This window comes from Solea senegalensis, linkage group LG2 (assembly GCF_019176455.1).
Source record: "Solea senegalensis isolate Sse05_10M linkage group LG2, IFAPA_SoseM_1, whole genome shotgun sequence".
NCBI lineage: Eukaryota > Metazoa > Chordata > Actinopteri > Pleuronectiformes > Soleidae > Solea > Solea senegalensis.
The window spans coordinates 6,577,052-6,590,767 of record NC_058022.1 but is presented as its reverse complement, the minus strand read 5'-3'; the positions used below and the strand labels follow the sequence as shown (position 1 = coordinate 6,590,767).

General features: G+C 40.1%; 1 protein-coding gene across 2 annotated transcripts in view; it reads right to left on the bottom strand.

Annotated features, from left to right (window-relative positions):
* obsl1b (obscurin like cytoskeletal adaptor 1b) overlaps positions 1-13,716 on the bottom strand; it is a 31,798-nt gene that overhangs the window by 4,630 nt on the left and 13,452 nt on the right. The window contains exons 16-35 of one of the 2 annotated variants that reach the window (XM_044018266.1): positions 13,184-13,462; positions 12,750-13,025; positions 12,232-12,507; positions 11,285-11,545; positions 10,608-10,883; positions 10,235-10,507; positions 9,845-10,120; positions 9,494-9,769; positions 8,582-8,857; positions 8,222-8,497; positions 7,849-8,118; positions 7,444-7,710; positions 7,061-7,330; positions 5,404-5,670; positions 4,167-4,433; positions 3,279-3,391; positions 2,931-3,084; positions 861-1,022; positions 614-718; positions 177-443 (exon numbers count right to left, since the gene is read on the bottom strand). In XM_044018266.1, coding sequence (XP_043874201.1) covers positions 177-443; positions 614-718; positions 861-1,022; positions 2,931-3,084; positions 3,279-3,391; positions 4,167-4,433; positions 5,404-5,670; positions 7,061-7,330; positions 7,444-7,710; positions 7,849-8,118; positions 8,222-8,497; positions 8,582-8,857; positions 9,494-9,769; positions 9,845-10,120; positions 10,235-10,507; positions 10,608-10,883; positions 11,285-11,545; positions 12,232-12,507; positions 12,750-13,025; positions 13,184-13,462 — 4,887 coding nt within the window. The remainder of the gene's footprint in view (positions 1-176; positions 444-613; positions 719-860; positions 1,023-2,930; positions 3,085-3,278; positions 3,392-4,166; positions 4,434-5,403; positions 5,671-7,060; positions 7,331-7,443; positions 7,711-7,848; positions 8,119-8,221; positions 8,498-8,581; positions 8,858-9,493; positions 9,770-9,844; positions 10,121-10,234; positions 10,508-10,607; positions 10,884-11,284; positions 11,546-12,231; positions 12,508-12,749; positions 13,026-13,183; positions 13,463-13,716) is intronic. The other variant, XM_044018267.1, reaches the window with a different exon arrangement.

The window sequence follows — 13,716 nt, the reverse complement described above, 5'->3', positions numbered from 1 at the left end:
GTTGAAATGTGGCAACTTTCATTCTGGGATGTGTCCCAATGTCCTGCAGTGCATTTGATGGAGGACAAAGTCTACATGTCCACTGCACAAAAACATCCTAGTAGCTTTGTTGTCAGATGGGATTTTGGATTGTATTGTATTGACCACAATGGACTCTTAATGATGACCCTTCTTACCCTCCACTGTCAGCTTTGCAGAGCAGGTACACTCGCCAACCTGGACACTGTATGTGCCATCATCATCCAGCAGCACATGCTGGATGATCAGTTTGCGATAACAGCCTTCGCTGCTGATCTCAAAGCGCTCAGAGGGCAGTATGACATTGGGTCCTTTGTACCAGCGGATGCTACATCTGGAGTTTGACACAGTGCAATCCAGGATCACTCGGGTCTTCTCCAGGACGGTCTTATCCTGCAGAGGTTTCACAATGTTGATAGGAACCTCTGGGAGAATGAGAAGTTTGGAAATTTCTGATGTAATTTATTCATAGATTTGAGATCATATGAGCAGAAATTGCACATAGAACAGTTTGTTGTATTTAGGCACAACTCTTATACTCTGTGGTGATAATAATTTTGCTACAGACAAACTATTAGGCCTGTTTTCATAATACCTTCCACCTCCAGGTAAGCAATAGATTCAACATGTCTGGCGACAAATTTGATCTCCCCAGAATCCTCTGGTCGCACATTACACATAAGGAGAAAATGTTTGGTCCCTGAAATCAGAAGAAAATTTATAAAAATTATAAATTTTAACTAATCAATACATTTATTTATTTATATTTATGGTAAAACCACATTGGCAGTGCTGTACAGGACAACAAGATACATCAAGATATACGTCATTTTGAGACTGACCTTCCTGGCGGATCTTGACAGTGCTGGTGGGTTGTATCCTCTCCCCGTTTTTGAACCATTCCCCTGGCACGTCGTCCACCGTGATCTCACACACAAACACGGCATTCTCGTCTTCCTGGATGTCCAAATCCTCGAGGCCCTGCAGGATCAATAGCTCACGCTCTGTCAAAAGAATCAATATTGAGTTAAGGGAAGACAGAGAGAAAAAGAGAAAACAAATCATCAACAAAAATAATAACTTTTTTTGTTCAGTCTCCCCTTTCTAAAATATAAATGTATAGCATACAGCTATGTTTTATAACCTAAGTTATTTCAGTGCAGTCAACGTTGGACAAACTCCTCTGTTGTACTGCTAATAATTTTATTCTGTGAAACAGGGCAGATGGCAGTGTTGTGCAATTGCAGACTTTAAGTTGCTGCTGCCAGTTTAGCCACTATGGTTGTATTAGGTGTTATTGCACATTCTATTAGCACATTTTATTGGAAATCATTGGCCATAACATAACATTTATTTCTCAAACACATGATTTTACAATAAATATGGCTTGTAAAAGTGTTATTTACCAAGGACAAGTGTTCATATAACATATAACAACTTTTACTACTATTATTTATATTATTTATTTATATGGCATGCAATATAGGCATGATAATGTAAGATTAAATATACATAATATTCATCTTTAATTGCTGAATGTGTTTTAATTCTGTCAAAGAAAGAAATAACTAAACTTTAAAGTCACTTAACTTTTACAAAATGTAAATATATGAAGCATGACAGTGAAAGATTCTCCACACAGGTGTTTTTCTTTACTAATTATGAGCTACTGTATACTCCAATACTGTATACTCCACCGACCAATAGAAATGGTGAGTTTAATTATCCCTTCCCAAACAGGTGTCCCACAGACCTGAGTGGAGGTTTAATCAGCCACAGCTCATACCACCTGTTTGGCTAATGTCAGCCATGTTAGATGGCTAATGTTTTGTGGTTGTTTTGATATTTTAATGTCTCATACTAGCACAATGTTGGTGTCTACTGTGAAGTTCACAAGCTTAGGTGCCTGCTTATTTACTGTTAGTAGTAGTTACTTTCCTACAGTAGTTCTTCAGCTCTTAAGGTGCTTGTAAATACTAAATACTAGCGATGTAAATACTAGCTAAGCTAATGTCTCCAGCCTGGTAGCACTGGCATTGTGAGTGTTTGGTAAGTGGCTGCTTTCTTCTATTTCTAAATGTTTCAAATTTCGTTTTGGTCACAAATGATTCTACATTTAATTACCAAGATAATCACATACTCTGCTAACTGGTGTTGGGGCTTAAATTAAAATGTCTAGTCTACTGTTTGACTGCTGTGTGATGATGATGTTACTCGAGTAACTACTACCACTGTGGTGGCATTTGTTTACCAAAGTATTCTAGGTTATTTCTCATACTTTTAGTTATTCAAATGTATGTTACTGAGACCTGTCATGCACAATAACCTAAAGCCAGTAGAGCTAAATTGAATGTAAACGGATCATTTATTTTGCCCGTGCTTCTTCTATGAAGATGAATTGAAGGCCCTGCAACTTGTGCATTTAAGTTCCAAAGAGGTGTAAATTATTGATAGTTTCCTTTCATATTGTTGAGCAGAATCGTGCGAGCTGTGCACAAGCTCTGCTTAGAGCCATGGTTTTCAAACTGTAGCACGTGTACCACCAGTGGTACGTGGAGGAAAATCAGAAATACTGTATACCAGGGTATGTGTTCTAAGTGAAGCTCCATCTTAATCTAATTTCACTATACTAGTGTCTGAATTATATACAGTATGAGGAAGAGGAGGATGAATAGAGAGCAAATTCTGTGATTGGGAATAAATCTGCCTCCTGTGAAAAGTCTGTACCTCACTTTGTTCGGCCTATTTTCACCACTGTATTTTAGAACCACTGGCTTGGCGAGACTAGTGTTCACTTTATTTGCCTTTTCTTGTTTATCTGAGTAGATCGTGCCATTTGTAAGTAAATGGCCTACCACAGTGCTTTCTAATATCACCTTTGTAAAATGTAGTATTTAAAAAGCAGACTTTACCATAGACCTCCACAGTGCAGAATGTGGTGGCCTCTCCAGCATCGCAGGTGTACGTGCCAGAATCACTGACGTGGCATTTAATGATCTGAAGAAACCTTTTTCTACCCATTGCATAAATGCGCACTTCCTTGCTGGGCTTCATTTCAACCCCATTCTGACATGGTTAAAAAAAAGAAAGAGAGATTTTATGTCAGTTGTAGTTAATCTCAACAACTCTGATGTGATGGCATCAACCAGTCTTCATTGATCTATTTAGATGCAATTTGATCTGACAAGTAGACGGTAGACAAGTGAGATGTTTTGATGAATTGACGATGATTCTAGGAAAAACCAAAATCCAGCACTTGCCTTGAACCATTTTACATCGACATTGTGTCTCGACAGCTCACACTCAAGAGAGATCACTGCTGCTTCAGAGAATTTCTGGTCCTCCAGTTTCCTGAAAATGGTCACTGGGGGCTCTGGTGATGGAGCAGAGCATTCTTAGTTAATAAACACATATCACTATTTTAAATTCCTCCAAATATTAATTCAACCTTCAGGATCAAACAAACAAAGATCAGGTGACAATGTCAACATTAACAATGGTGTGGTCATTCTTTCTGTTATACAGGTCTTCAAGAGATACCTACAGCAGCAGGAGGATTTATTACAACATTGTGTCTATGGACATGTGAGTACTATTTTGTCATTGACGTGGGCACACTACTGTCCTTAAACAACCATTGCTTTCATCTTTGACTGTGACAAACCTCGGATAAACACGCAATGATATATCCATCCTATTGTTGCCCCCTGTGTTTTAGCCTTTAGCTGTAAGGGATGATACACACTGATTGACTTGGCCTGGAGTGGATTATTTTGTTCTGTGGCTTTAAATTCAGCCCTGGCAGAAAAGCTAGAACCACTTTTCATAGGGTCATGCTAAGCTATTTTGTGTGTGGAACTTGAGCCTACATGAAGAGAACAGTAGCAATGCCGTCCCTCCCTTTGCATTATCGTGCCTCCACTGGTTGGCATTCAGTCTAGCCTGTAAGAACACCACTTCAGCTACTAGTCTGAGGCCACAACAAAATTAGTACAGTAACATTTTTGTTTTGATTGTACTAGTGTACTGCACACAGTTCATTTTGTGTTATCTGAAAGCATAAATGTGACCTTGGTTATGTCATCACAGAGCTTATTTATTGGCCTTTTTAATACTCAAACCAAAAGTGCTTTTCGTTAATGACCTACCTTTGACAACAAGCCTTGCAGATGTTTTCAGATTCTCTACAGAGAATGTAAAGGTGCCAGTGTCTTCCACTGATAGGTTATAGATGATGAGGCTGTGGACTTGTCCTTTGGCACTAATACGGAAGTGACTTGTCGGCTTAAGCTTAATTCCATTTCTCATCCAAGTGCCTGGGACATTGGGATGTGAGAGCTCAACTTCAAAAGACGCCGTTTCTCTCTCTGTGGTGGTAATGTCAACCAGTCCCCTCTTGAGAGTGACTTTTCGAGCTGTGAAATATAGAAATATTGGAATTGGAAACACAACAAACTATGTTAATTTAAATATAGAAGTATGCAACAACAGCAGGTACTTGTCTAAATGAGAATAAATAACCGCTCAAGAAAGGTAATCTGTAAAAGAGTGACCACAGTTGTAAACATTTTTATTCACACTTTCTGTTCAAGTAGACGTGAGGACTGGTCAATGCGCAGCAGTCTGGAGTTAAACAATACAAGCTGGCACACACTGACAACAAGATATTTTAGGGATTTGAGTGCAGGGCTTTATACAAAGACTAGCTTTGAATCTGCCAACATGTTTCACTTATTCTAACACAGACACACATTCCCTGTGGAAAAAAAGGGTGTTTATTTTGGAGACCTGATGACAACAACCTCAGTTTTGAAGGCCGGTGTGTAAATTTAGATGCAATGAGAGGAGATCCAAATTCATAGGAGGTGCCAATGGGTGCCTAAAGTCCTGGCTTTCCCCTTCCCACCCACACCAGTGTTGAAAGAACAGCCTTTAATTCACCCACTGGCCTATGGCTCATAGGACTAAGAAATATACAAAGTATGTGCAAAGAAAAACTATCATAAGTACGTCTTTATCACTGGTTTTAGTATGTCAACATTACTACTTTTGAGAAGCATTAGTGGAGCATGTCGTTGTAACTTTTTACAGGAATAATTCCTTGAGCAAAGGCATCTTAAGTTGAAATTATTAGGCCTTTATTGACTGTTTGTCAATACAGAAACCCTGGTGTGAGAGTCAGCTTTGGCTTTTGATGCCATCACCTGTTGGTTGCCATCGTGATGTGTTCCAGTACAAATGCCATCCTGGTCCCAGTCACTCAAATTACTCTTACTCAGTTAATTGAGCTTTGCTTTCACAAGACGCACCGATGGAGGTGGAGCTGTCGGCAACGGCAGTAAACAAACAAAGTACTGGGCATAGTGAGAACACGTGCACACTCACGTTCCACTGTTAGCTGTGCTTGCGTGCGATCGTGGAGGGTTTCACAGCTGTAGGTGCCCCGGTCAGACATGGCCACTTTGTGTATGGTGAGAGAGTGTTTTCGACCCTTGTGTTTAAGGGTATACTTTGCTCCAGGGTGGATCAGCACCCCTTGTCTCATCCACTGTATCTCCTCTGATTCCAGACTCACCTCCACCTCTAAAACTGCCTCACTGTATTCTTCAGCAACTACTGGCACCATTGTCTTGGTGAACAGCACCTGTTGCTCTGAAAATGTAAAAATATAAGATATTAATTGAGCACTGTTAATGTAAACCAGTGCTTACCCACATGGACGCCCGCAGGCACCTGGACCCTGGATGTGGCATGGATAAGGCACCCATAGCATAATTCTAAAAGTGATGTGAATTAGCCACAGTCAGTGGACATGATTCTCTTTAAGAAGATAAACTGCTGTTAAACTGCTGCTGAGGACGTAGAACTGGCATGTTAATGTTTATTGTTGAGATCAAGCTGCACTTTGGTCCCATGTGCATCAGCACAAAGGCTTGCACCTCACGACAGCACGGCATCCAGAAATGCTTTTGTGCCTGCTCATAAGTGGGCCGTGCCAGATGTAGCCCACTTCTGGCAATCATGTGGCACTGCTGGCTTTCATCTGGACCACACAAAATTGATGTGAACCTGAAGTGGCCAACATCTGAAATGGCAAATGCAGCCTGAATATCTTTAATCAAATCTATTTTGGGAAAATATGAGGTGCTCTTGGCAAAGTGTAAACTCGATATCTCCCTAAAGCAGACTATATCATGAATAAAACTATTCCTCAAATATCTTCAGGCAAATGAGGGCCATGGTCGTTAAATCACTGATGTGTGGTGAGCTTGTGGCCTAGATCTGGAGGGGACCATCCAATTGCCATTATCCCACACAGTATGTGGGCCAGATTACTTAAATCCTGACTTGCCAAAATACAGTTTGAATGATTTATTTTGAAGTACCTTTTAATTTATTACCAAAAACTTGAGGTTAAAATCATAATTTTTTTTCTCCCAATAATTTTGGTCACTCAATAGTTGCCTCCCCCAAGGAGAAAATATGATTTTGTTGTTGTTTGTCTGAATGCAGTGTACCTCAAATAGTTAAAGGATTTTTATGAACATTTCAGATTTTGATTAGCAATTTCTTGTAGCAATTTCTCTAGTTGTCTCCACCTCAGACATAGCAAAATGCAATGTAGCAAATTATACACAACTCTGTATAGACCAGTCAAAGCCAGAATTTCAGGCACAGAGAGTAAGCAAAAAGCTTTGTGGAGCCTCGCCGCCTACTGTGTCACATACACCAAACCCAGTGAGCCACATGTCTCTGTCAGTTACCAGAGGAATTCTAACAGGAGAAGCTGTTAAGCACTAGTTGTCAAAGACACTCTTAGAGGGTCATCATTGATCATATATGCTTATGTTGTAGTAATGGTACACAGACATAGTTTAATTTCTTTCATGTTAACATTCACTTCAGTACTGCTGATATTTCCAGGTTTGAAGTATGGTGTTAACCACGAGAGATGAGAGGTTATTAAACTATTCTTAAGCATTGTAACATATGCTATTTGAGACAAATGTATATACGTGTTAATGATGGGGCAACGACTTACCTTGAACGTGGAGTTCTGCTTCAGATACCAAACCCTCGGCATCAGCTGTCACTTTGCCGCTATCTGAAACCAGGCAGTTGTGGATGCAGAGCATGTGGCACAGTCCATTGCTTGAAATGACGGTGCGCTCATTTTGAGCTATTTGCTTGCCATTTAAGCGCCACACCAACTGAGTATCTTCCGGTGAAACCACACACTTAAAAACGGCATCTTCTCCCTCTCGTACTGTGATGTTACGAACCTCTGCTATGAACTCAACAACACGAGGAGCTAAAGGCAAATTGATTGTTGAATGAGATTAGTTTAAATGGTAACATTGCCCGTTGAACACATTATTTGCCAAACTGCCTTTTGTTTTCTTTGTGGCAATTAAATGTACTTACTTTCCACAATGACAGTAGAGGACGTCCTGTCATCTGTGGACTCACAGACATATTCTCCAGCATCTTCTTCCACTATTTGATGGATGGTGAAGCTTCGCTCTCGACCTTGTGCCCGTATTGTGTGCCGGCGGTTTGGAGAGATCTCCTGGCCATCTTTCAGCCACTGCACATCTCCTTTGGGTTTATTGATCTCGCATCGTAGAGTGAGGCTGCGGCCCTTTATACACACAGTGTTCTCCAAAGGTCTAATAAATTTCACCTTCATTTCTGTTAAAAATAAACATAAATATATATATTTTATATCTGTATATGTTGAATTCAAAAACTATATTTTAACGTCCTGTTAATCAAGTAAATATTATTTTGAAAAAGGTCACATTTCAATTAGGAGTGCCAAATTCTTACCTTTGACTAAAAGACTGAAATACATCTCGTCCGTGTTTACGTCACAGACATATTCTCCAGAATTTGACAGCTGCAGAGGATTAATAGTGAGCTTGTGGGTATTACCCTCACTGGAAATGTGAATGTTGTCCTCGTTCAGTAGTTGGCCATCTTTCAACCACCGAACATTAGCTCTTTCATTGTTCACAATGGCACACAATGTAACACTCTCATTTTCATAGGCCAAGATGTTGTTATTTGCTTGTTTATTCACAAACTTGGCCGGAGGCTCTGCAAAAGTACGATTAACAAATGAGTTGCCTTTACTTCCATATACATGCACGGGACATTGTTAATGAAACACAAATTGCAGAAATAAAAGCCGTAATCTCACCTTGCACCTCAACAATTGTTATCATTTGGTCATCAGTGGCATCACAGATGTATTTTCCAGAGTCTGAGGGTTGAAGTCCAGAGACGACAAGCTTTCTCACAACGTCATAGCTGTCAATTTTGATACGGGGATCTGGTTTCAGTATCTCGCCATTCCATAACCACTGAACAGTGGCATCTGACCGAGATACCTCGCACTCCAAAATAAGGTCATCTCCTGCGGCCAGGATGTGATGCTCTGGGTGGCCCGAGTTCCCAATGATTTGTACTGGAGGCTCTGTGCATAAATATATGTTTGAGTTATTGTTTTCCTGTTTTGGAGGAAAGACGGATTACCATTTCAATAGTTTAATATGATTACCTTTGACTGTGATATGGAAGACCATCTTATCATCCACTGCATCGCAAGCATACTCTCCTGAATCCTGGAGCCCAGCATTTAGGACAACCAGTGATCGGAAGACACCTTGCTCCTCAATACAGTATCGCTCAGTGTCGTCAATAAGCTCATTATCTTTGTACCAAGTGACTGAGACATTGGATCGTGAGAGCTCGCACACAAGAATAATGTCATCAGTAACTAAGAACTCCTTTTCTGTTTTTGCCTCAGGTTTTCCAAGAATTTTTACAGGCAATTCTGAAAATGAGCAAGAAAAAAAATCTACTTTTTTCACTGCATTATCAAGAGCCTGGAAGTCCTAACAGATGAAGCATAAATACTGGAAAACTCAATTGAGTGAAATTGGTTGGAACCTACTGTATATATCTGACACTAGGGGGTCATCTGTAAACACTTTGTTTTCACCATCTTGTTTTCCCATTTGCTTTTATGTGACTCACCAGGCCACCATTTCCATTTTTGCCTCTGCCAAGGAGGAGTTTGCCAGCCTGTTAGTCGGACTATGCAAAAGCTGCTGAACCAATTGGCTCAAGACTTGGAAGCTGTGTCGGATATGGCTCATGAAACCTTTGGAGTACATCTAGTTATTGGTATCAGTTTTTTTTCAGTGTGTTTGATTTGTGAAGTGGGAAAGTGCGAAAACTGCTGCCTTGTAGAGTGCTAGTTTCTATCATTGGGTAAATGTTGCTTAATGACTCCAATTTGCACTTTGTGTTCTGTGGCTATACAATTCCTGGCATTGCTATAGAAAAGAAGGCAATAAGAGGTGCAACAGCAAACCACCGCAGATCGAAATGGAAAATATCATAAACAGTATATGATTTCAAAACTTGTCTAATGTTGGAGTTGTCAAAGAACAATATTATGGCCTACCTTTCACTTTTACTTGGAAATCCATCACATCATCTTTTGCATCACAGACATATTGCCCAGCATCCTTCACTGTGAGAGAGTGGATGGTTAATTGATGCATGGCGCCATCTTCAAGGATGGTGATATTTCTGGAGTCTTCTACTTCCTCCCCATTTTTCTTCCAGGTGACTTCAGCATTTGATCTTGAAACTTCACAGTCAAGTACCAGAGTCTCCCCAGCCACTTTCTCTACTCTACTCGCCATCTTCCTTGGACGTATGAAGCGGACAGGGGGCTCTGTGTAGTAAGAATTTAGTGTAAGCAATGGATCAACATGGAAACACATAACCTTATCAATTCAGTATTTTTTACCTGCTATGTTCACAAAGAAGGTCACGGAATCATCTGCTGTATCGCATACATATTCTGCAGAATCTTTGACAGTAGTTTCAGGTATGATGAGTCTTCTGTAGACACCATCCACCTCCAGAATAAGGTTATCATTTTCCTCCACTTCGAGTCCATCTCGATACCAGCGCACCACCGCATTGGGCCGTGAGATCTCACAGCTCAGTACCATCCTCTCTGAGGTTTGTTGACAAAGTTCCATTTGCGACTGGCTTGGGGATACAATCCGCACTGGAGGTTCTGGAAATTGATAGTTTGACACAACTTGAGCATTGTTTATTCTTTCAAGTGTTGGCAACAAATCTGGATGATACTTTTAGTTCTCTTAATTCCTGTAGTACTATGGATTTTTACCTGTAATGCTTAGATGAAAGAATATTGAATCGTCGGCTGTATCACAGACATATTCTCCAGAATCTTCGACTCCACTAGAAAGGATCTTTAGTCGTCGGTAAGGGCCTTCAATCTTGAGTTTGATGTTCTCACTGTCTTGCAGCTTCTGGCCATCTTTGTACCAGCTGACAACACCACTGATACGAGAGAGTTCACAACTCAGAATGATTTCATCTGGGACGTGGCGGTCAAGGTGGACATCTTCCTTAGGGTAGATTATCATCACTGGAGGTTCTTTGGAAGAGGAAGGAAAAACATTTTTTTTCATTATAACACAAGTGAATTTTGCCTCAATATTTTTCATATTTTTTCCACTCATTTTCAGCAAGATTACCTCGTATGGTAACCTTGAAGAGTAAAACATGGTCTCCTACACGGCATGTGTATGTGCCTGCGTCTGACAGTTGAGCTGAATGAATAGTCAGATTTCTTCTGGTACTCTCTGCTTCCATTGTAACTTTAATGCTTGGTTGCATTTCAGCTCCATCTTTATACCACTGGACAATGGCATCGTCTCTGGACACTTCACATGACAGAACAAGCTGTTCTTTTTCGACAACACTCTTGAAAAGTTCTTCTTCTGGGATATCCACAAATGTCACCGGTGGTGCTGCATGAAATGGTACACAAGAGATAAGATGTTGCTTGAAAGTAGCATTTATTCTTTATGCTCATGCGTTAAAGAAGCTGTAAGGTCTGGATTTCACAGCTTAGACATGCTTATGTCAAAGTAGATGACTGCTCATTGTCAACAATATAATATTTCTTGGGTGTTAATCCATTTTTGAAGCAAGTAGTAAACGTTAATGGAAGCAGTGCAGTGATCCAATGTAACTGAATATGCTGGTAAAATATACATGCTATGTTTTGCAAATGGTCCTAAATGTATGTTTTATGTTTTATGAAATTAGCACATGAAGAAAGGAAAATGGCTGGGAAGGCTGATGGGGTTTTGCACTGTTAGGACTCTATAGTCACAACATCTTGCCAAGAAAAAGCTAAGCATATCACCTTTCACCTCCGCAACGAAACTGTTGGAATCTGAATCTGATTCATCATCAATTTTACAGCTGTACACCTCAGCGTATGAAGATGTGGGCGACTTCATAACAAGTGTCCTCTCACTGCTCTCTGAATCAATGTTTATTCCCAATTTCGGCAAGAGTTTTACTCCGTCCTCATACGAGCAGGTGTTGTTTGTAGGGTCTGAGATCTGCAGTTTGGTCAGGCTGCCTGCTTCAACACACTTGTTCCCCCCAGCCTCTGGAACAGCTGAGAATCAAACTGGTGCTATAGGTATTTAAATGTATCAAACAGCAACCAGACAGTAATCAGACTTGCTAAGCTATATTCTATTAGTTGACTGAGTATAAACTGTAAAGCAAGGTGTGTGTCTAAATGGGTTGACAGTGAGTTATGTCAATTACTTACATTTTAAAGACACATATTTAGAGTCACCAGCCCACATTGAGTGAGTATGTACAATAGGACATGAAACAATCACATTTCAAAGGATTGTTTTACACCTGGTAGATGTACAGTACGTACACTTTAAATGTAATGCCTTTAAAGTTTACTAATTGTAGTTGTTAAAATACAAAACATCTACAGCCAGAATGCCCTTTCAGACTAGAGAGACTGCAGCATCATTAATTCAACTCTATCATTAGCAAACACAATCAACTGAGAAGTAACACATGATACTCATAATAATTTGATCCACTGTTAGTATCACAATAGGTTTTTTAAGCTTGCACCAGCCTCTTGAAGACAAATAATCACTTAGTTGCCACATCTACTCTGAAAGGGCCTATAATTGTTGTTTCTAAAAAAAAAAGCTTCTTTAGTAAATGCTGTTGCAGCATACATTATCAGTGAATATTTGGTCTTAAAATCTTTAAAGCCTAAGTTGGTCAAATAGTTAGTGATTCTGACAAAGCTCAAAATACTTAGATCACCTGTAACATCCACCTTAAATTCTATATGGTCATCTGTAGCTTCACAGTTGCGCACCCCAGAGTGTCTGACTTCTGCTGATTCAACGGCAAGCTCTCTTAGATTTTCGCTTATTTCAATTTCATATCGACTCTTTGGAAGTGGCTTTTCTTCATCCTTGTGCCAATCGACTTGGGCAGTTGGCTCTGACGCTTCACAGAGCTGCTTAATTGGGCAGCCTGCCTCAACAAATGTGTGTGTTGCAATCTCTGGAAGCGCTGAAAACCTCACAGGAGGAGCTGCATTATAAGAGCAATGCAGGACACCACTGTTAAGCTGTCAAAATGCTATATCCTTTAACAAGTAGAGTTTTGCACATAAAATCTTTTTAGCACGTACAGTGAGAGCTCTCTTTTCAGACAGTGTTATAAACTTTTACTTACATGTACAAAGAAGTACACAGTTATGGGTAAAGCAAATGCTAAAATGTTTGTCTCACACCTGGAAGCTTATTAATTAAAAATTAATAGAAGCAAATCACCTTCAACGTCCACATGGAATGTCACAACATCATTGGCGAGGCTACAGCTGTAAAGGCCAGAGTCAGAGACCTTAGCAGAATGAATAATTAACTTCCTGAAGCTTCCGTCTCTCTTCATATCAAGGCCAGTTTTACAAAAAAGCTCCACCCCATCTTTAAACCAGGAAACCTGTGCAACAGGCTCTGAGACCACACACTGGAGCATAATTGGAAAACCAAATGCAATCCTCTTGCATTGCTCTGAGGAGGGGATCGGCATGATCTGTGGCGATCGGCCTAAGAGAAGGAAATAAAGGTTTTGGATAAGAGTGGACAGAGCACACTGTCCAGCCTATAATACCATGTTCTTATGAACATTAAAAACCAGTCATTTTAAGATGAGATGGATGTGGTGTGCTGGCTATAAGACGATAGAAAGAATAGAGTCAAATCACCTTGTACGTCCACTTTAAATGTGACGGTGTCATCTGATGTTGAACATTCGTAGGTGCCACCATGTTTGCTTTCAGCTGAGTGGATGAGTAACGTTCTTGTTAAACCATCTGACTGTATCTCTACATTGTCTTGTGGCAGGAGTTCCATACCATCCTTGTACCAGTCCACATGAGCAGAGGGATCAAGTGCGAGTTCACAGCTGAGGACAATGGTAGCGCCCTCTTGGATGGATTTGTTCTTGTCAGTCTCTTGAAGCTCCGAGAACTTCACAGGTAGTGCTACAAATTTCAGATATTGCAGAAAGAGTATCTAAATAAGGCTCACAAATGTAGTAGTCTCTTGAAGTTATAGTAAGATATCCAACCAACTGTATATTCAATACAGAATTTCAAGATTGAAACTTAAATTTAAAGAGGACAAAGCAGTGGACAAAACAACATAAATATGACTGACATAAAAAGACAACAAAAGAAAACATATTCCATGGGCTAAAAGAACAGAAGCCAAGTTGTTACATTTCAGTTCCAGTTAT